The sequence below is a fragment of the Haematobia irritans genome, chromosome 1 (assembly GCF_050003625.1).
Source record: "Haematobia irritans isolate KBUSLIRL chromosome 1, ASM5000362v1, whole genome shotgun sequence".
Lineage (NCBI taxonomy): Eukaryota > Metazoa > Arthropoda > Insecta > Diptera > Muscidae > Haematobia > Haematobia irritans.
The window spans coordinates 278,012,339-278,035,087 of record NC_134397.1 but is presented as its reverse complement, the minus strand read 5'-3'; the positions used below and the strand labels follow the sequence as shown (position 1 = coordinate 278,035,087).

The 22,749-nt window shown below is 33.2% G+C and overlaps 1 protein-coding gene across 1 annotated transcript in view; it reads left to right on the top strand.

Moving 5' to 3' along the window:
* Window positions 1–559: 559 nt before the first annotated feature.
* Window positions 560–22,749, top strand: part of LOC142225748 (uncharacterized) — an 88,134-nt gene continuing 65,944 nt past the window's right edge. The window contains exon 1 of the mRNA XM_075295574.1: window positions 560–948. Coding sequence (XP_075151689.1) covers window positions 867–948 — 82 coding nt within the window. The 5' untranslated portion in view covers window positions 560–866. The remainder of the gene's footprint in view (window positions 949–22,749) is intronic.

The following is a 22,749-nucleotide window of genomic DNA, read 5'->3' as shown; positions in this document are numbered from 1 at the left end:
TATTCTTACCCCGCGATCTCAAACCTTTAGTTTTCCGTTTGGCTGACGAACATACATATTTCATAACAAAAAGGTTGAAGCAAATTTGATCATGTAAAAATGTTTGAGCAATTTTTTTATGGTGAAGAAATTTAATGTGAGCATTGTTTCGGCCTGTTATTTGTTAGATTGATGAAGTATGAAATGTTTTACAATCAAAGCCCTCAATATTTTCCAAAATTTGTTCGAAACGTAAACATCGTCATATATATTTTCGCACTTATAATTTAGAGTTTTTTTGTGCAGAATAACCGACATAACATAATGTCCATCCTTAGTAGTAAGACGAGATTTAAATATACCACAAATTTTATATAAAATATGATATTATATGGCAATGAAATTGAAACCTCTTTAACAATGGTGACATCACTTACGATTCATAGACTAACTCTTTTGTTGTGTGGGTCTACTCATTACAATTAGTTTCTCTTCAAACTCACATATGTATTCACTTACACACACAACACAATTGAATGTTGATATTAACAGCGAATAACATTTGCTCCTTGTTAGATTAAAAGTGTAAGCAGTAGAAGCAGCAGCATAAGAAGGAATAAGGCATCTAAAAATAAATTTCAGCCAAAAGAAAAACCTCATCAATTTTATACCAACAACAACAAAAGTACTTAAAGAAACAAAACAAAACTAAAGAACTAACATAAAAAACAGCAACAATAAGAAAATTAAGTGAACAAAGAAGAAAATCGAACAAATACAAAAGGAAATCCCTTAGGCGAAATTAAACAGCGGTACCAGAACACCAAACAAAGCAGAGCACCAGCAGTCAAGCAAGCAGCCAGCCACTCAGCCAGCAAGCATCCATAATGTTCTCCATGTGCTCCAAAGTCAAACCCCGAAATTCTGTAAATTCACAACACCACCAACAACATCCGCAACAGCCAACGGGTAAGTACCAGAGAACCAAAGTAAAGAAAGAAAACAAAACAGAAAATGATTCAAATACCACTCCAGCAAGACAAGCAAACCATACATCCACTACAACTCTTCTACTTTTCAACCGCCGTCCTTATTCTGTCTACAAAATAGACAACATGGGTTAGGCAATAGAAAAAAGCGAAAAAACAAATCGAAAAGAAAAATGAATGGGCGAGTCCATTTACCACCCATTAACATATAAACATAATTTTCATTCTGAAATTCGTGCTGTTATAGCCACAACAACAAAGGCATATGTTGTTTCCCTTTCCTTAAGTAGAAAACCGACTGTCACTTTCAACGCACAACGAATAATGAGAAATGGCCGACCCTCTGGATATTAAACATTAAAACGAACTGTTCCCTTACGCATCTTTCCTTAAATTATATTTCAACTATCTTTGAGAGTTCTTGTGGCGATATCTCTCGCGCTCCCTATCTCTCTCCCCATTTGAGGAGCTCAATAGGGATGTCATTGAAGATGGGAAAGCGGGATATCCAAGTGTAATTAATATTAGTGAAACTTCTAATACTTAATGCTTCGTATTCAGTAATTTCCGATATAAAGAACGAGTTGATATCATTATAGTACAACTTCAGAATATTGGTGTTCATAATATTGATTCTAGCATTGTTTTCCAGAAATGATTTGTAAGTTGATATATAAATTTCATTAATTTTTGATGTTTTTTAATTAACCTAACCCTATAACTCTCTGAATGATATCTCTATTGACCACCAACTCTCTTTTTCTAAATCAAACTACATGAGAATTAATGTACATATATATTCGCTTCTCTGTTAAACGAAATACAAAAAACAAAAATACATGAAATGTGTTAATGGCGGGCTTTAAGTATTTTCTCAATGAAATTCACATTTAGCAGACGAAGGAAAGTAGATTCACACACACATACATTTCATATAAAGAGACAGACAAACTTTTGGTGTAGATGATGAGTATTGCGGAGAAAAAAAAAAACAACGAAACATCAGCAACACCAGTTAGATCCCCCTTTGCGAAATGTTAATCATCCCAGCAGTGTGCAAACGGACGGACAATCTGTTGAGAACGTTTGTTGGTTATGATAACAAACAAGTGTGGGTATGATATGTTGGGATTTGAAATATCTAAACTGTGAATACTGTCGCAAATAAATTCGTTTGTCACCTGGGAATAATGAGAACAAAATGGAAGAAATCTTTGTAACAACCATTTGTTAAAAAGCTATAATATTCTATTTTGTTGCTTGATATTCCCAAATTTTATCATGAACCATTTTCAATGAACAATTGTTATGTTTTTGAGAGAATAGTAAAGTATTGGATCATAAATGTTCAAGTAGTCATTATTGACAAAATTTTACAGAATTAAACAGTTAACGAACTCTTGACACCACACCACGTTTGTTCCTCGTTGCCTTCATGTTTGTATTCATGAACTTGCATTGTTCAAAACAAGGAAGTTACAAGGAGCGTATGAGTCATATACTTCAAAAATTCATAACTCATACGCCAAGTGGTTCCAGCTATACCATATGTGTGTTATAACTCGTTCACATTACACTTCCATTTGCTTTATAAAATATGGATTTCAAATCTACTTTTAGTAGATTTCGAGCCTCTAGTCAATGGGGTATTAGGGATTATATGAAAAAGTTGAATTTTGGAATTTTAGAATGAACCTATTTTTCGATATTTTGAATATTTCGGAAAAATGGGTTCTAAGAATTATGCTCCTGTTAAGCACTAAATAAATCGTAAAATAATGGTTTGGAGAGGATTTTACGGTATGAATAGTTATAGTACGAATTTGTTTTATAACATACCTAAATGTGTGAAGCTGTCTTATGCTTTACGATATAGAATTTTATTTGTTTTTTTTTTTTTATAGAATCAAATAATGTCTATACATACTCTCAAATTCATTCAATTTTGAATTTTGGACGTTTTAGTTTAAAGTCGACTTTTGGTCAACATCAAAAGTCGAATATATCAAAAGTCGATTAATCTTATTTCAAAAATATTATAAGTCGACTTTTCACCTTTTTTGACAAAAGGGCTATTAGACGAAAAGATGTGTTTCGGTCTTTGTATCCCTCATGGGTGTGTAGAATATAAATTACTAATACCAAATTAATTGATTGTTTTTTATTATTTGTCGATGCAATTAATTTTGAAATTTGATTCTACGTTGGTTATGTATAGCTTTTTCAAGGGTCTACAATGTCTATGGAAGACAAATTGTGCAAACTATTTTAAAGTAGCTCCCTCCCTGTGAATCCTGGTTGAACCATAAATAGATATGCAATTATTTGCAGTGAAAGTATGTTCGTTTTATAAAAAATGTCTCATAACCTATTGAATACTTTTTCATTCATATATCGTGCTAGTTAAATTATACGATACAAAGAATTTGAAATTGTTGAGTTTTTTTTTTCATGAAAAACAATTATGAATTTGTTTTAGTTGTATTCTATATTTTTTTTTCGAAATTTTCTTTAGCCCATTTTTTCTTGTGCATTATTATTTGTTAAACATTTTATGAGCCAAACAAATAACATCATTAAGTTTTAAAACGCATTAAAGAAATTTAGAAAATGTAATACAATTTTGTTAAATTTTCGCACAAAGTATTTATTTTTTCCCTTAAAGCTGAGTTCTTTTTCCCCAGTCCATATCCATTTTGGGTGTAATTGAGATGTAGAGACGTTGCTCTAATGGTAAACACATTATAGTCTATGTGCTTCCATGCTATGCAAATAAACTAGAGCTCCAACATATTAGGATAGAGCTACGAACAATTTTCAAACTGATCACACCAACCTCTCTGTGGGTTGTATGGGAAATGTTAAACACGGCAACGCATGAGTGCTAGTGTTTTCACAAGTACGAAGAGTATTTGTATGTTTGTGTTTGCATTTAAAAATTTCTCCGACTGAGTCCATGAGTTTGTTTGTTTACACAAGACTTGTTGGTATATAAACGCACAAATTCACACGCCCTGACACCCTCTCGCACTTGTGTGTATATACAAGCAAATGCAAAGAGTTCTTGCGAGAAGACAGTAACAACAAAATATTAAAAAACAATTTAAAACGAAAATTTGATTGAAAAAATATTCTAGAATATTTTTAATTAAACTGGAGATTTGAGAGATCAAGGAGCTGTTTTACAAAGATTCGAAAGTTTTCAGTCTTATGCTAAGTACTATCAAGAAATACAGTGACAATTTTTATACCCTGCGCCACACTGTGGAACAGGGTATTATAAGTTAGTGCATATGTTTGTAACACCCAGAAGGAGACGAGATAGACACATGGTGTCTTTGGCAGTAATGCTCAGGGTGGGTCCCTGAATCGATATAACCATGTCCGTCTGTCCGTCCGTCCGTCCGTCCGTCCGTCCGTCCGTCTGTCTGTGAACACATTTTTGTGATCAAAGTCTAGGTCGCAATTTAAGTCCAATCGCCTTCAAATTTGGCACATGTTCCTAATTTGGGTCAGAATAGAACCCTATTGATTTTGGAAGAAATCGGTTCAGATTTAGATATAGCTCCCATACATATCTTTCGCCCGATATGCACTAATATGGACCCAGCAGCCAGAGTTTTATACAGATTTGCTTGAAATTTTGTACAAACATAACACTTAGTCGTATAGTCAAGTGTGCAAAATTTGATTGAAATCGGTTCAGATTTAGATAAAGCTCCCATATATATCTTTCGCCCGATATGGACTTATATGGCCCCAGAAGCCAGATTTTTGGCCGAATTTGGTTGAAATTTTGCACAGAGAGTAGATTTAGCATTGTACCTATGCGTGCCAAATTTGGTTGAAATCAATTCAGATTTAGATATAGCTCCCATATATATCTTTCGCCCGATATGCACTTATATGGACCCAGAAGCCAGAGTTTTATCCCGATTAGCTTGAAACTTTGGACAAGGAGTACAATTGGTAGTACACTATTGATTTTGGAAGAAATCGGTTCAGATTTAGATATAGCTCCCATACATATCTTTCGCCCGATATGCACTAATATGGACCCAGCAGCCTGAGTTTTATACAGATATGCTTGAAATTTTGTACAAACATAACACTTAGTCGTATAGTCATGTGTGCCAAATTTGATTGAAATCGGTTCAGATTTAGATATAGCTTCCATATATATTTTTCGCCCGATTTGGACTTATATGGCCCCAGAAGCCAGAGTTTTGGTCCAATGTGGTTGAAATTTTGCACTAGGAGTACAATTAGTAATATAGTCATGTGTGCCAAATTTGATTGAAATCGGTTCAGATTTAGATATAGCTCCCATATATATGTTTTTCTGATTTCGACAAAAATGGTCAAAATATCAACATTTTCCTTGTTTTTACTAACATTGTGTTCCACCCTAGTGCATTAGCCGACTTAAATTTTAAGTCTATAGATTTTGTAGAAGTCTATCAAATTCTGTCCAGATCGAGTGATATGTAAATGTATGTATTTGGGACAAACCTTTATATATAGCCCCCAACACATTTGACGGATGTGATATGGTATCGAAAATTTAGATCTACAAAGTGGTGCAGGGTATAATATAGTCGGCCCCGCCCGACTTTAGACTTCCCTTACTTGTTTTATTTAAATTACTCACCCTCTTGTAGTAGCAAATTCTCACCTGTTTCAATTTATGAAAATATTCTTGAACATTTCGATTTATCACAGTCTAGTCAAAATATGCTGATTAATATGCTCGGAAAACACACGAGTGGATATATTTATGTAGATTTTATGGGCCATTAAATGTGAAGGTGTATAGATTTCTCATTTCTGTCGATGTCGTTGTTTAATTCTCTGTCAAGCAACAAACATCAAACCCCACCATAAAATGAAAAATAAAACCAAAAAGAGATCCATCATCATTCACAAGAGAAACAAACATTTGCTCCATATCTCTGTAGGTGATGTAGGCGTGTGTGACATTCTCGTGTAAGTGTCAACAGAGTAGCCTCCATACGAGTGCGTGTTAATAGCGATGCATGTGTGTGAGTGCTATGGACATTGAAAAGCTTACATTTACTTGTTGGTTCTCTACACGTGGGCTATGTCATTGCATGATAGTATCATGCATTATTGGTGTAGTTATGTTAGATGGTGAATGAGTGCAAATGAAAGTGAGTTACCAACATGTCATACATTCTCTCTGTTATTCAGTTTTGGTTGAGTATGAATGGCCCGTTTGAGCTTAGTAAATGTAATTATGCACTTTTACTACCAGCTTTGGTTAGGTATAGATAAAGTAATGGGTTCAATACCGGATAAAAAAAAAACTTTGTTTAAAATCTTCAATAATAATAATAATGGGAACATTTTTTGGACATTTTAATCGCTTATCTATTAGTAGATTTGCATTGGACCTTTTCTGTTTTGGATGAGCGTTGCTCGCTTCTATGTTATGTGCAGTTCAACAATAAGCGACACGAGGAGTCATTCTATTTGAAACCGTTTGATTTTCCCCATTGACTTGTAAACCCTTCGTTGCATGATTTTGCCTATATGATTTGTCCCCAAGAAACTCTTCCTTCCAAGAATACCTTCGAAATAGTAAGATTTTTATTATTTTTAAATATACTGTCACCTTTATTTTATCTGGTTTTCCATTCAAAAAATTTTAGTTCACTATAATGAAGAGGGTTGGTTGAACTCACTTAGGTATTTCACAAAATAAACAAAAAAAAAATAGATTAAACTGTCTGGTGGTTTTCGCTATCTTCTTTCTTCTTTATCTTCTACATTAGCAATTCAATAACAAAACATGGACAATGGTTCTTTTATTTTGGCAATTATATCAATAAGTTTTTTTTACAAAAGTCCCACCTTCTCACCAAAACTCTCAAACCACATTCATATACAAACTTTAAATATTGATCTTGTGTCAGTGTGTTTGTATGTAGCATAGATTGTCTGCCTGCAAGGTAGAAACAGCCCTGCCTAGTTGTACATACATAAATGACCTTAAACCTTAACCAAACAAATACCAATTTCCAGCGCTATATCAATACACACGCATACATACATATGTATGTATACATATACGCTTATTCAGACCAAATAACCCTTACTCTTGAGTGTGAAGGATTTGAGAACATAAAATCTGGGTCAAAATCGGATTAAAATTTTTAAATGGAATTTGATAGGGGCTTTTTGGTTGGGAAACTATTGAAACTATCAACAAAAGTGCATCTTAGGGATGGGCTGCTATCAAGTGGATACAATTCAGCAATTACAAAACTAAGCCGGAGAATTAGCTAGCCTTAATATTTTATGAAATCTGTTGGTAAACACTAACCACTAACAAGCATGTGTGAATGCAGCAGCAAGTGCACTGAAAAAAAAGCATGCCCGGATCCAAAGCTTTTGTCTTTACTTTAAAAATTTTGGTATTGATTCCGAGCCAAAGAAGCGGAGAATACAAGTAAGGATACTTTTAAGACACAATTCTCTTTTAAATTTGGGTTTTGTGTACTTGCTTCTAGGAAGCAAATTTTAATTTTTCGTTTTTTCAGCTTTTTTTCTTCATATGCCATCAAAGTCCCTTAAAAACGAGTTAACGACAACTTTATTTTCCACATTCAGACTCGACTTTCGGTAGAATTTATGCTATGTTTCAAGTAAAAAACGTCTTTAAAATAAAGTGTTGAAAAACGTGTCCTATATTTGAACGATTTTTTGCTTTGTAGTCAAGATGCAAAAAGACAACAAATTTAAAGACAAGTTAATTAATTTTAAAGATTTTTTCTGAATTATTAAAGTCAAGTTGACCTTACCCCAAAAAAATTTTTTTTCATGTTATGATACCCATTTTTAAATGAAATCACTTAATTATAAGGACAATACGACTTCATTGAAAAGTTTATCGACTTTTGGACAAGGAAAAAAAACTTTATATTAGAGAAATGCGTCTTCTATACTAAGCAAACTTTGCATTCGTATTTTAAGGACATGAAATCTTTGGCCTCACGACAATATTTTTTTCAGTGTGGATGACACGACTTGAAGTAAAGAAAAAATATATTTTAAAATTGTACAAGTAAAAAGGAATATTTAAATTCGAATAGGACCACCTGTATTAAACCACTCTGCACGCAGAGAAGAAACATGATTGTCACAATCATATTCGAAGAGCAAGATAATATGATATGAGCTATTTTTGCGGCGACTATGTAACATTTTCACTTGCAGCCATGTTGGCTCAGTGAACATGGTTCCAAGAAAAATAAAATTGTCCTCATCTAAAATGTTATTATATTGATAAAAAGAATTTTGTTTGAATCAAAATACAATGGGCACGATCTAAAATGTTATGGTATTCGTCAACAATGTTTTTCTTCCAATTAAAAGAACATGGTCATAATCTAAAATGTTTTGATCTTTATGAAAAAAACTTTTCTCGTCGTCGAAAAAAGGACGCAACTTGACACAAAATTAACTTTATTTATTTATTTTTATTTATTTATAAAATAATTCATTGTTTGTTTGTATTTATAATGTCGTGAAAGCAAACATCATATATATTTACACACTCTATTTCGGTTCAATTTCAACAATAAGTAATCATTCAATATTTACTTCGTGCCCATCAAATGTACCAACGCAGACATCATGTAACTACAAATAAAAATAAATTATACCATATATCAAAATGCAAAACAAAAAACAGGTACATTTTTTCAATTACACTTTCCTTTTTTGTGTTCACATAAAACCACGTGCCACTTCTGAATAAATAAATTAATACAAAACACAGTAATTCCGTATTCTCCGTCCATTCCAAGAAACAATCAACACACGACTGCCGCGCAAAATGAAAATCATGTGTACCTGCTCAATGTTTTTATAAAATTATATTCGCTGCAAAAAAAAAAAAAAATAAAAAAGTAAATGGTCACGAAAACAATGTACATGGTCTTTATGGCCATGTAATGTACATGGTCTTTATGGCCATGTAATAGACATGTCTATACGTAACCTATAAAAATACTTTTTTCCCTGCAAATTCTATCATCTCAAATTCTATCATTTAAATAATAGAACATGTTTGCGACATTTGAGAACCATTTAAATGCTTATTGCCAAAATATATTTTTCTCCGCTCGAAAATTATTTTTACAAAGACAAAATACATGGTTTTCGGGACAATTACATACTCTAGATAAGCATTTAATGGATGCGGCAACCATGTCCAAACAAGTTTTTTCTGTGCGTGTGTATGTGAAAAATTGATTCCGACTCAAGGAAGTTACTTTTTGAAAATAAAAATAATTATCTAAATCTTCACAAAAAAAAGTGAACAGTTCTATAAGAAAAATGACTTGAACTATTGAATCGTGGGAAAATTGATTTCAAATAACGAAAATTTACTGGCACTTTTGGCGCTATGCATACAATTTTCGAGACATATGAAAATAGGTTTAAACATTTAAAAATAAAGTAAACCAAAATAATTTTTTTCTAAAAAGTAAGTTAATTTTAACATGCATTTAACAAGGTTTTTTTTTTCTGTGTAGGCTCTATAAACTAGATATTGGGATAAAGAACTCGGTTATCGAATTTTTCATTTTATATTAATCGACATTACAACACATTTATTTCAAATTAAATAAGTGCTTTCATATTTTTATATCCTTAAATTACGTATGCTTTTTTATTTCTAATTCATGTATGTATACGTACTAAAGGTAATTAAAGACTATTTCTTCAAACCAAATATGATTTTATATGAAGGAAAACTTGGCTTCAAAGATGAGTACTTTAATTGTACAAAAAAAAATTAAACGAAAGATTGTAAATTTTATTTTTAATGAAAATGTATGTATTTTTAAAGAAAAATATCGTTAACATTATGCAAAATGTGTTAATAATGTAGGTTGTGTGTTAAATGTTTTTTCAGTCAAGCATTGATTAGTCTGCCTCGCTTTCCTAAAAATATAAAATTATAGCGCTATAATAGGGATGCAGGAAATTCTTTAGCAATGAAAATAATTTGACCTTATTTACCAATATAATGAACTAAAGTTCATTTTTGTTTTCCCAATCCATTTTTCGCTTGAAATTCCAAGAACGCGAACATCAACCTTTGTTAAATTCAATTATGCCACTTTATGTCCTAGACATCGATGCTTATCTAGGATTTTATTTACCAACAATGAACATAAATACCAAAAGTCCTGATTTTCCCTACCCCCTGCCAAACTAAACACTCTCCACATGATATTGAAGTGTGTTCTATATTTTGTATATATTATTTATCAATGTATGAATGTGAGTGTGTATAAGTGTGCATAAGGATAATCAAACATGCGAGGGACAGAATGCATATATGAAAGTTTAAGCTTGACATGCCAACTTGTTTCTGGTGACAGTGAAAGGCAATATAATAGCACTGTTTAAACATCAGGAGGAAGGAAATTCCTTGAAACAAGTGTGTTCTTGGAATGTGAATTAATACTTTAAACTTTTGCATGTTTTTTGCTTCTTCTTCTTCATCTTCTACTCGTATATGAGTTTTTTTGAGATTGGTTTTTTTTCTGACCTTACACAGTTGCGAGGGGAGGGGTGGTGGAATGAAAACTTTGTCGTTATCCAGGAAACTTTTGACTTCATGTGAAAAATGTCATTCCAAGACTAAGCTCATTTTAATTGCAATGCAATTGCCATAATTCGTAATCTGAAGATTTAATTTGATTTAATTGAAAATCAGTGTGTTTTACTAAAGAATAAAGATATTTGTAATTTTTCAGAGAAATATCTTGAAATGTTTAATAATTGGCCGGCTAGAGTAAAAAATTCATATGTATTTAAATTAAATCAAATGTAAAGATATGTAATATTTTTAGTTTAGTAGATGATGATGTGACAAGGTTACACAATAAAATTCATGTGTTTGAAGCTGTACTCGTTTGTTAATAAATGTTGAACAGTAAATAGGATATGTATTCTATTTTAAGGATAAATTTTGTTGATATTAATGCTCTGTTCCCTTACCTCATACAAAAGCTTCCTTTCGTATTCCAAAGGAAAGAAAACTGAAGAATTTGGCATAAATATCAGTAAAGCAACAGCGACATGAATCGTTGTTTTGAGTAAACGTGATTTTTTTTCATCTTCAATGAATATTGCATGGGCTTGTTATAGGACCGAAGTATTTCGTTTTCGAATCCTTTGCATTGCTTTAGAAATTGTGCCTTGAACGTTTATTTGAGTGAAGAAGTTTAAAAAAAAAGTAAAAAACAAAATCTCTTCACCAATTTCACATTTTATTTTTATCAATATTTATACCCTTCACCACTACTGTGGTACAGGGTATAATAAGTTTGTGCATTTGTATGTAACGCCAAGAAGGAATAGTCTGAGACCCATCGTTTAGTATACCGATCGTCTTAGAATTAAATTCTGAGTCGATTTAGCGATGTCCGTCTGTCTGTCTGTCCGTTTGTCTGTCTGTCTGTCTGTCCGTCTGTCCGTCTGTCCGTCTGTCCGTCTGTCTGTTCATGTATTTTTGTACGCAAAGTACAGGTCGCAGTTTAAGTCCGATCGTCCTCAAATTTGGCATAGGGTCGTTTTGGGGAATAAGGACGATCGTTATCGATTTTGGGAAAAATCGGTTCAGATTTAGATATAGCTGTCATATATATTTATCCCCTATCTGGTTATAATTGGCGTGTTTATCAACCGATGTTCCGTACATCCGAATATTTTATGAGTCTCGAAAAACTTGCAAAATATTATCCAAATCGGTTCAGATTTAGATATAGATCCCATATATATCTTTCGTCCGATTTAGACTCATATGGCAACAGAGGCCAAAGTTTACTACCGATTTTCGTGAAAATTTTCACTGAGAGTAGAGTTGGCATTCTACAAATGTTTGGTAAATTTTATTGAAATCGGTTTAGATTATATATAGCTCCCATATATTCGTACACCAGAGTTGGGGAAATATGGTAGACTTTTTCATATTTTATACCAATTTTCAATGGGATTTTCCTCCAATTGACTGGATAGTTTCCACAGAGAATATATTTAATATGATATTTAAGTGTGTCAAGTTTGTTCTAATTTGGTTCAGATTTAGATAAAGCCTCCATATATTCATTTTTCCGGTTTATTCTGTGATGATTTCCACATATCTTAGTCATATCCTACACACTGCAATGCCAGAATTTCCACAAAACGGTTGAGTTTAAAATAAGGCTCCAAGTCCCCGACTTGACCAAATAATATATCACAACCCGGTTCATATCTTGGCGAGATCTAACCAATATCCTTGTAAAATCGCCACTGATGAGTAGCAAAAATGCTAAATATTAATAAAATTGTCCTATATCTCGAATACATATGTATCGCCTGATAAATCATAAATGTTCTTTTGTACAATTGCATTAAAATTTCTCACGCGTCATATTTCCCATATTTGTATACCCTCCACCATAGGATGGGGGGTATATTAACTTTGTTATTCCGTTTGTAACACATCGAAATATTGCTCTAAGACCCCATAAAGTATATATATTCTGGGTCGTGGTGAAATTCTGAGTCGATCTGAGCATGTCCGTCCGTCCGTCTGTTGAAATCACGCTAACTTCCGAACGAAACAAGCTATCGAAACTTGGCACAAGTAGTTGTTATTGATGTAGGTCGGATGGTATTGCAAATGGGCCATATCGGTCCACTTTTTCGTATAGCCCCCATATAAACGGACCCCCAAATTTGGCTTGCAGAGCCTATAAGAGAAGCATATTTCATCCGATCTGGCTGAATTTTGGTACATGGTGTTGGTATATGGTCCTTAACATTCTTGCAAAAATTGGTTCACATCGGTCCATAATTATATAGCCCCCATATAAACCGATCCCCAGATTTGGCTTGCGAAGCCTCAAAGAGAAGCAAATTTCATCCGATACGGCTGAAATTTGGTACATGGTATAAGTATATGGTCTCTAACAACCATGCAAAAATTGGTCCATATTGGTCCATAATTATATATAGCCCCCATATAAACCGATCCACAGATTTAAACTTCGGAGCCTCTTAGAGGAGCAAAATTCATCCGATCCGGTTGAAATTTGGTACGTGGTGTTAGTATATGGTCTCTAACAACCATGTATAAATTGGTTCATATTGGTCCATAATTATATATAGCCCCCATATAAACCGATCCCCCGATTGGCTTGTTGAGCCTCAAAGAGAAGCAAATTTCATCCGATCCGGCTGAATTTTGGCACATGGTGTTGGTATATGGTCCTTAACATCCTTGCAAAAATTGGTTCACATCGGTCCATAATTATATGTAGCCCCCACATAAACCGATCCCCAGATTTGAACTCCGGAGCCTCTTGGAGGAGCAAAATTCATCCGATCCGGTTCAAATTTGCAACGTGGTGTTAGTATATGGCCGCTAATAACCATGCCAAAAGTGGTCCATATCGCTCTATAGTTATATATAGCCGATCCCCAATCACACAAAAATTGGTCCATATCGGTTCATAATCATGGTTGCCATTCGAGTCAAAAATAATCTAGCAAAATTTTATTTCTATAGAAAATTTTGTCAAAATTTTATTATATTTCATGTTAGCCTGATAATGAAACAGGCAATTGACGTCCAAATGCATTATATCTAATTATACAATTATTTTTCGAGCTTTATGGACAGATATAGATTAAAGAACATGGTTAATAGAGCCATTGAAAAGGAAAAGATGATGTACAGTGGGAGAAAAGATGATTCAATTTATAAAGGGCCCAAAATTGAGTTATCTCTCCCAGCCAGATCTATACTAAAGGCTGTGGAAAGGTTCATTCGCCCGAACCGAAACATGTACAGTCCAGGCGTGTATAGATTTGTATCTGGCGTTTTCTTTTCAATGGCTCTATTAACCATGTTCCTTAATCTATATCTGTCCATAAAGCTCGAAAAATAATTGTATAATTAGATATAATGCATTTGGACGTCAATTGCCTGTTTCATTATCAGGCTAACATGAAATATAATAAGCAACTATGAGCCCGTCGTAAAACTAGGAAAAACACGACTAATGTACGCGTTAGAATTGTTGTTGTATCCTGGAAACCAGTTTCTGTTAATTGTCATATGTTGTAGTTGACTGTAGAAACAATAAGCATTGTTCGACTGTTCACCACTTAGGTGAATTCTAACAAATTAGCTTTCTAAAAATAAATTTCGTGTTGTTGCATTACTATGTAACAAAACGAAATAAAAATAAGATTAAGGGACTTGTAAGTTATATGAAAAGATGATGTACAGTGGGAGAAAAGATGATTCAATTTGTAAGAGGAAATTTCCCAAATGTTTTCTCCATAAGGAGTTAGCATAAAGGGCCCAAAATTGATTTATCTCTCCCAGCCAGATCTATACTAAAGGCTGTGGAAAGGTTCATTCGCCCGAACAGAAACATGTACAGTCCAGGCGTGTATAGATTGGTGTCTGGCGTTTTCTTTTCAATGGCTCTATTAACCATGTTCCTTAATCTATATCTGTCCATAAAGCTCGAAAAATAATTGTATAATTAGATAAAATTTTATTCCTATAGAAAATTTTGTCAATATTTTAATTCTATAGAGAATGTTGTCAAAATTTTAAATCTTTTGAAAATTTTGTCAAAATTTTATTTCTATAGAAAATTTTGTCAAAATGTTATTTGTATAGACAATTTTGTTAAAATCGTATTTCTATAGAAAATTTTGTCCAAATTTTACTTCTATAGAAAATGTTGTCAACATTTTATTTGTATAGAAAATTTTGTCAAACTTAATTATATACGTATTTACCCAAGTAATTCGATTGTGGATGACATTCTTCAGTAGAAGTTTCTACGCAATCCATGGTGGAGGGTACATAAGCTTCGGCCTGGCCGAACTTATAGCCGTATATACTTGTTTTTACTAACATTGTGTTTCATCCTAGGGCCTTAGCTGATTTAGATTTTAATTCTAGAGTTTTTGTAGAAGTACAAAAAATTGTCTCCATTAAAAGTATTTGTATCTGGAAATGAAAACCTTTATATAGCTCCCATCAAATTTGAAGTAATTGAGATGGTAACACAAATGTTTGTCTACATAGTGGTGAAGAAGGGTATAATATAGTCGGCTCCGCCCGAATTTAGACTTTACTTACTTGTTTTTTATTACACTTTTATTTTCTAATTATCTAATTTTTACAATTTGAAAAACTTTTTCGATTTACGGCCATTTTCATGTAGCTCCGTTAGGCTTTAACTGCCAGTTAACAGAAAGTAAATTGCAAATGTCTTCTCTCCGGTTAACTTTAACTGAAAAATTTTCAGCAGTTAAGTTTCTAACTGACGTATGGAATATATAGGCAAAATGACAGATATGTTCATAGTGCGGTTTAAAAGTTCGTTAGCTAACGAACCACTAACAGACCTTCATGAAAATGGGGGTTAGTTTCAAAGCATTCTAACTACTACTCGTGAGGTTATTTATCAGTACGAACGAAAGTTAAAATCTTACCATGGGCGAAGTTTTGATCAAATCGTTTTGTATTTAAATATTTTTTTTCATTTAAACTCAACAAAAATTTGCAAAATCTTTTTAAAAGGACTTCCATGGATAGAGTTCATAGTGTCATAAGTTCAAATTTCAATGACGTTAATTCTTGTTTTTTTACGTTTTTATTGATTTACTAATCATTTGTTGCGACATTTAATTGTCCAAAATTAAATTCCCGTGTAAAAATTGGGGGATCAGATTTGATATGGTTAGATCTGAGCCAAGATATGGTCAGATCTGAGCAGATCCGAAAAATGGTTATATATGGTCAGATCTAAATACTATGAAATTGGATCTGATCAGATCTCAAAAATGAGACACATCTAATCAGATCTAATTTGATATAATTGTATATTATTTGATACAATTGTATCTTTCGAGATCTTTCAACACATAAAAGCCCATAATTTGTATATAAAATGAGATCAATTGTTTTATTTAATAATACAGACAAAAAGTATGTGCATAATAAATATGTTTAATTTAAATTGATCCATCAAAGCTATTTAAGAGTATTGACAGTTGAGTTAGAGTGTCGTCCAAGGGTTTTTTCGTTTGTTTCTTCTGCTTTGGACTTAGACACGCGACTAAAGTATTACAGCGTTAAGGCAATCTGCAATGCAATTAAGTAAAAAAACAATTATTAAACAAATATAGGAATAAACAAACATGGGAATATATTGAACTATGTGAGCAAGTATTAGTATTGTTTTGGATCATTCTTCTTTAAGTTGCAATAAAAATTGCCATATAATTTTATGTTGCTTTTAATACTCACATTTAAAGTGTATTCGGGATTAGGTTAGGTATAGCGATAGGCTGTTATTTTAGGCTCATACATAGTATTCAGACCATCATGACATCACAGTGATCAACATCTCACTTATCACTGACTGCTGCTCGATTCAATAATTAGCTCAATAACACGGGACCTCCTTGCTATAATCGAGTCCTATCGGCATTTCACGTTGCGCTGAAACAACTTGAGAATCTTTGAAGCAGAAATGTCACCAACATTACTGCGAGGAGATAATCCACCGCCGAAATAATTTTTGGTGTTGGTCGGAACTGGGATTGAACCCGTGACCTTTTGAATGCAAGGCGGGCATGTTAACCAGTACACCACTGAGGTTTCCTTTTTTTCCAAATCTAGAAAATAGTAAAACAATATGAAAATGACTATTAAGGAAATAACAAATACAATCTACTTACCTACATAATTTCCGCAATAAAGGAAACGATATACACTTTATCAAAGGAACACATTTAAAACAATTATATTAAATTTCTTAATTTTCTCAGCTAGTCTGGCGTTAAATTTGTTTAGAAGTGATGCCCCTGACGGCGTTGACATTTGACATAATGACATTGAGGTTTACATGTGTATTTCAAAAATCTTTTTAACTTATTCATGATTTTTTTTATTATATTTTGCACCGTATTTAACCCCATATATAGTCAGATATGATGTTATATCTACCATATCTTATTAGATATAGTGCTATATATGGTCCTATATTATTAGATATGCCAGATATAATTAGATATTATACTATATATGATGAGATCTGCAATTATATCTAACCAGATCTAGCACCATATATAGCATATCTGTGCATATCTAATTATGTCTGAACCAATATCTGAACAGATCCAATTAGATCCAATTTGATATTATTAGATAGGATTGGATCCTCCAATTTTTACACGGGTTTTGACTTTGAAAGGTCAATTAACGTAGTGGAAAAAATTGATGGATGATTCCGAGATGCACTTAAAAAGACATGTTGTTCCACAAAACTTTCAATTTTGTTTGCTAGGATTGTAAAAATCTACATCTTGCTGTAGTAGAACAATAGCTTATCTTAAGTTTGTTTCTTTTTTAATTTTTAACTTTCTTTAAATCCTTAATTTTCTAGAATTTTTTGATTGCCCAAAGAAATTATTTCGTTACAAGTGCTTAGTAGCTAACTAAGTATTATCAAGATAGCCCAAGGCTTTTCTGCTTCTCGGAATGGCATTTGATGATGTCCCTGTATAGCCCATCCATACAACCGCTAGTGAGTTAAATGCATATCAGTGGATGAGTGATGGGTTTCATATGTAGGAGAGGCCAATAATGTTGCCATACTTTTTCTAGAGCATATAAGCTCTAGAAAAGCCAAAAATCTCAAATAAAAATCAAAATAAAATATAAGAATTTGGATACCACCACATACAAAGGAGGTAATATCAACTCGGATGGAAAACGGTCTATTTTTGTTTTATCTGACCATATAACTTATTTCCAGTCACGAACGATCCAATCTAACTAGACATTTTCTATTTAATAAAGAGGGAGAACATGCACTCGGTTTTATTCCCCACTGTATACACCCAGTACAGGGCTAGCGATAATGTCATTTTTGTATTAGATGACAGTCATTCCAATCAAATGAAGTGGCATCACTGGTCGACAGAAAATGTGGGGGCTTCAATGTCCTTCGGAGGGCTTTTTAATAATATATGCGACAGCCAGCGACATTTTTAATCTGTCTGCAGCATCCACATGGAAACACTCATAAACATGTGTATGAGTGCAGTTCCACTTGTCGTCGTCTTTGTTATTGCTCTTGTGTTTTGTTTGTAACCGCTACCGTTGTTGGTTCCGTTCTCCTTGTTGTTGTTGTTTAGACCACTTCTCGTCGTCAGGCTGGAGCAATAGGCCTAAGCCATATGGAGGAGGAGGAGGAGGAGAGATGAAGGTGATGATCTACTTGGTCAAACATCTACCTTAGTTCGTTTCGTTATGTTTGCACTTTCGTGCACTCATTCAAACATAAAAAAGCAACAACAACGGCAACAGTATGAAACATGTACCATATCGCGTTCATGTATCCAACGACCTCGTTGTCGTTCTTGCTGCCATCGCAGTCACCATTCGTATAATGTGCATGGTCGAATATTCTTTTTTCCACATCGGGTGTGGCACGTTACGTGTCCATAGTTGTTGAACGCCAGAAGGAAAAAAGGGATACACACATACTGTCACACCCAAATACACATCCACAAACACTTCCACAATCCAAGTTGTAAATGTACCATATATCATAAGTATTGTGTGGTGAGGCGGGGGAAATGGTTAAAACTAAATCGTGAGAGAATAGTAAGTCATAGCTTACATGCCCTCACTTAAATGCTTAAACAAAAAAAAAAAAAAAAAAAAAAAAACAGATGCATGATATTCCTCCTTCACATGTTTGGTTTTACAGGGCAAGTCACATACACACAAATCCAAAAATGCATTGAAATCAGAGTGGCCAGATACGTTTTTTATTCCATTACAGTCGACAGGTTTTGTATCTAAGGCCTAATTCAAACATTTTGTAATCAAATCATTACAAAAACAAATTTGTAGTTCTCGCAACTTCAACAATTTTCCTTATTATTATTTGGAATTTGTATCTCTACCATGAAAAATATTCTCCCTATACGAAAGATTATGAAACCTCGACTATGAAACCTACTACTAAAATTTTCTCTAAGATACACGCACAGAAAAAACATGATTGGACATGGTTGCCGCATCCATTTAATACTTATCTACAGCATGAAATTGTCGCGAAAACCATGTATTTTGTCTTTGTAAAAATAATTTTCGAGCAGAGAAAAATGTATGCTGGCAAATAAGCATTTAAATGGTTCTCAAATACCGCAAACATGTTCTATTATTTAAATGATAGAATTTGAGACCATTACATGGTCAGGAAAATCATTTACCTGACCATTAAATTTTTCGACTTTTTTTGTAGGGAAAAAAGAACTTTTATAGGTTAGGTATAGACATGTTTAGAACCATTACATGGCCATAAAGACCATGTACATTTTTTTGTGACCATTTAATTTTTTAACCTTTTTTGCAGCGAAAAGAATTTTATAAGAACATTGAGTTGGTACACACGATTTTCATTTTGCGCGTCAGTCGCGTGTTGATTGTTGCTTGGAATGAACGGAGTATTCCGTATACTGTGTTTTGTGTTAATTTATTTATTCAGAAGAGGCACATGGTTTTATGTGAACACAAAAAAGGAAAGTTTAATTGAAAACAAATTATCAGGTTTTATTCTGCATTGTGCTTATAGTATAATTTATATTTATTTGCACTTACATGATGCCTGCGTTTGTACATTTGATGGACACGACGTAAATATGGAATGATTACATATTGTTGAAATTGCACCAAAATAGAGTGTGTAAAATTATGTGATGTTTGCTTGCACGACATTATAAATACAAATAAACAATGAATTAGTTTATAAATAAATAAAATAAAAAATAAAGTGGTGTTCTTTTTCGACGACGAAAAAAGTTTTTTTCATAAAGATCAAAACATTTTAGATTGTGAACATGTTCTTTTAACTGGAAGAAAAACATTTTTGACAAATACCAAAACATTTTAGATCGTGACCATTGTCTTTTGATTCAAACTAAATTATTTTTATCAATATAACATTTTAAATGAGGGCAATTTTATTTTTCTTAGAACAATGTTCACTGAGCAAGCATGGTTGCAGATGAAAATGTTACATGGTCGCCGCAATAATAGCTCTTATCATATTATTTTGCTCTTAGAATTTGATTGTGACAATCATGTTTCTTCTCTGTGTATAGAGTTATTTTCATAAAACGAGAAATCTCTAACCTTGTTATCGTTAGATTTACGATACATCTCGAAATTTGCGTTCCTCCGTAAAGTATGTCTTTGAGGTTAGGCAAATTTATTAGTTACACAAAAAATAATCTTTTAACGAACTGAAATGTTGCGACTTTGAGAATTAAAGATCAAAAAGATTAATTTTGGGGATGTCGCATCTGTGATTTAGAGGTCTTTTGGAATTAAGAAAGGAAAAAAGAAATTCAATAAATTAAATCTTATTATTATAGAGCCTAGATTTAAAGCCGTCTTTTTCTTAAAAATGTCTTTATTTGAAAGAGACTGCCTCTTTGGCTTGGAATTAATACAATTTTCTTAAGTCAAAATCAAACGTTCAAAATATATGTAATTATTGTATTGCCATAGAATAATATAAATAATTATATATAAAACTAAATTTTAATAAACAAAACTACAATTTAAAGGTGAGTACTATGTTCGGGTTTTTCACCAAACACTAAATTAAAAGTACAAATATATTTATAAAGACGACTATATTTTGATCAAATCTGGCCAAATAATGGATGGAAAAGATCCAAGGAATTGATTGCTATTCATTTTATATTTCTAAATGAATTAATTAAAAAAGTAACCGTGAAAACTGAACATAGTATTCAGCTTAAGACACACTGATACATTTCTTACCTTTCTACCTCCTTTTAAAAGCCGGTTACGAACGGCGTTCCACGTTGGGGTGAAATAATATAGAGAAGCTTTGAAATACTCAGGAATGTCACAAGCATTACTGAAAAACTTTTAGGGCTTTGGTCCAAACTGGGATTGAACCCATGATCCTTTGTATGTAAGGCGGGCATGCTAACCATTGCGCCACGGTGAAACAGCATGCCGCGTTCCAAAGATTTTGTCTTTAAACTAATGATTTTGGTATTTATTCCGAGCCGAAAAAGCGGGGAATTGGAATAAGGATACTTTTAAGCCAACTGCACTCAAATCGATGATTTGACAGTGGCAAAGGAAAAGAGATATGTTTGTAAAAATTTATTTCTGCAAAGGCCAGCTATTATAAATATTTTTTCGGAAGGTTCAAGTGTGGTTCACTTTGGATTTAGTGAACTGCCTGAATTTATTCTTATAATTGATTGATAGTTTTGCTGATGAGGAATGTGGTAATTTCGAAACGTGCTGATGTGGAATGTGGTAATATCGAAACGTGCGTCCATCCAACCATATTGCAGTGTATAGGGCTTTGCCCAAATAAATTTGACAAACATTCTATTCCTCTGTTGGTTAAGCTACACTTGTAGTTTAGTCAATGCATGGTTTTAAGCTGAAATCAAAAACAAGAAAACACAATTCTTTTGGACAAGGAAAAAACCAGAGAAATGCGACTTCCCTGCTAAGCAATACTTGCATTTGTATTTTGGGGACGTCTTTCACATCAAGGCAATATTTTTTCAGTGCGTAGTTAGAATTTGCCTTAAGGCCAATTGTCCTTACCCCCACGTATAAGTTTTATATAACTCCTGAGTCATTATATCTGGCAACACTGTTTTGGAATACCACTACATATATAATAGAGGAATGAATGAATGTAGCAATTCCTTGTTATCTTTTATTGTGAGATGATTAAAAAAACAACGTGTCAATTCCGAAGGTGCAGCAATGTGTGTATGTGTATGGCGTGTAACAGGACCATCAATATTTTTGATTGTTGCTTGGATGAAACATTTTCGTTTTATTCACATAAGTGGGCTCTCCTTTTTGCATTGTCATCATCCACGGCCAACACCAACATCATACGAATTGATCAAAGGTCAAGTTTGTATGGGATGGATATCCTTTGTGTGTTCAAGTACACACAGTACGGCGACCGTGTTAAAGGGCCGAGGTAAGAGAAAAGAAGACCAGGGCCATTCCGTTCGGGTTTTCATCTCGATAAGTGAGTGGTGCATGAATGGGTTCCCCCTTTTAATGACTGCACGTTTAAACGCACCAAGGTTATGTTTCCGTTTCCTTGAAATGCTTGGCCTTCCCCGAGCTATGATTTTCCCTGTAATTATGTGAAAAGGACAAAAGACAGTCAAAAAACATTGCTTTTGTTCTAAACGTTCATACCAAGCATATATTCAGTTTTTCAGTATTTTTCTTGTCCACTATAAGGGGAATTTTTTATGTGCGTTATATTCGATTAGAGTCAATTACATAAAAATTTGATATATTTTTTCTATCATTAGAATATGTCCAGTTTTTTCACGAACAACAGGACGATTTTCACTCGAAGTTTGTGTTGTAAGGATTCACCAAGAAATTTCGTTGTTTCCTCGAAACAAAATAAGGTATCTAGTAGAGGTCTGCATCGAATAACTTTTCACTACATGTATGCAATTCGCTGTCGAATATAGTACATACACTGTCTTTCTCTCAGAGCGCAAGTAGTGAAGTGAAGAGAACACTTGCTTGTCAAATACCACCAAGTACTTATCCGAAACAATATGTGTTCCGAAAAAAAAGGAACAATAAAAATGTAAGTACTTGAGA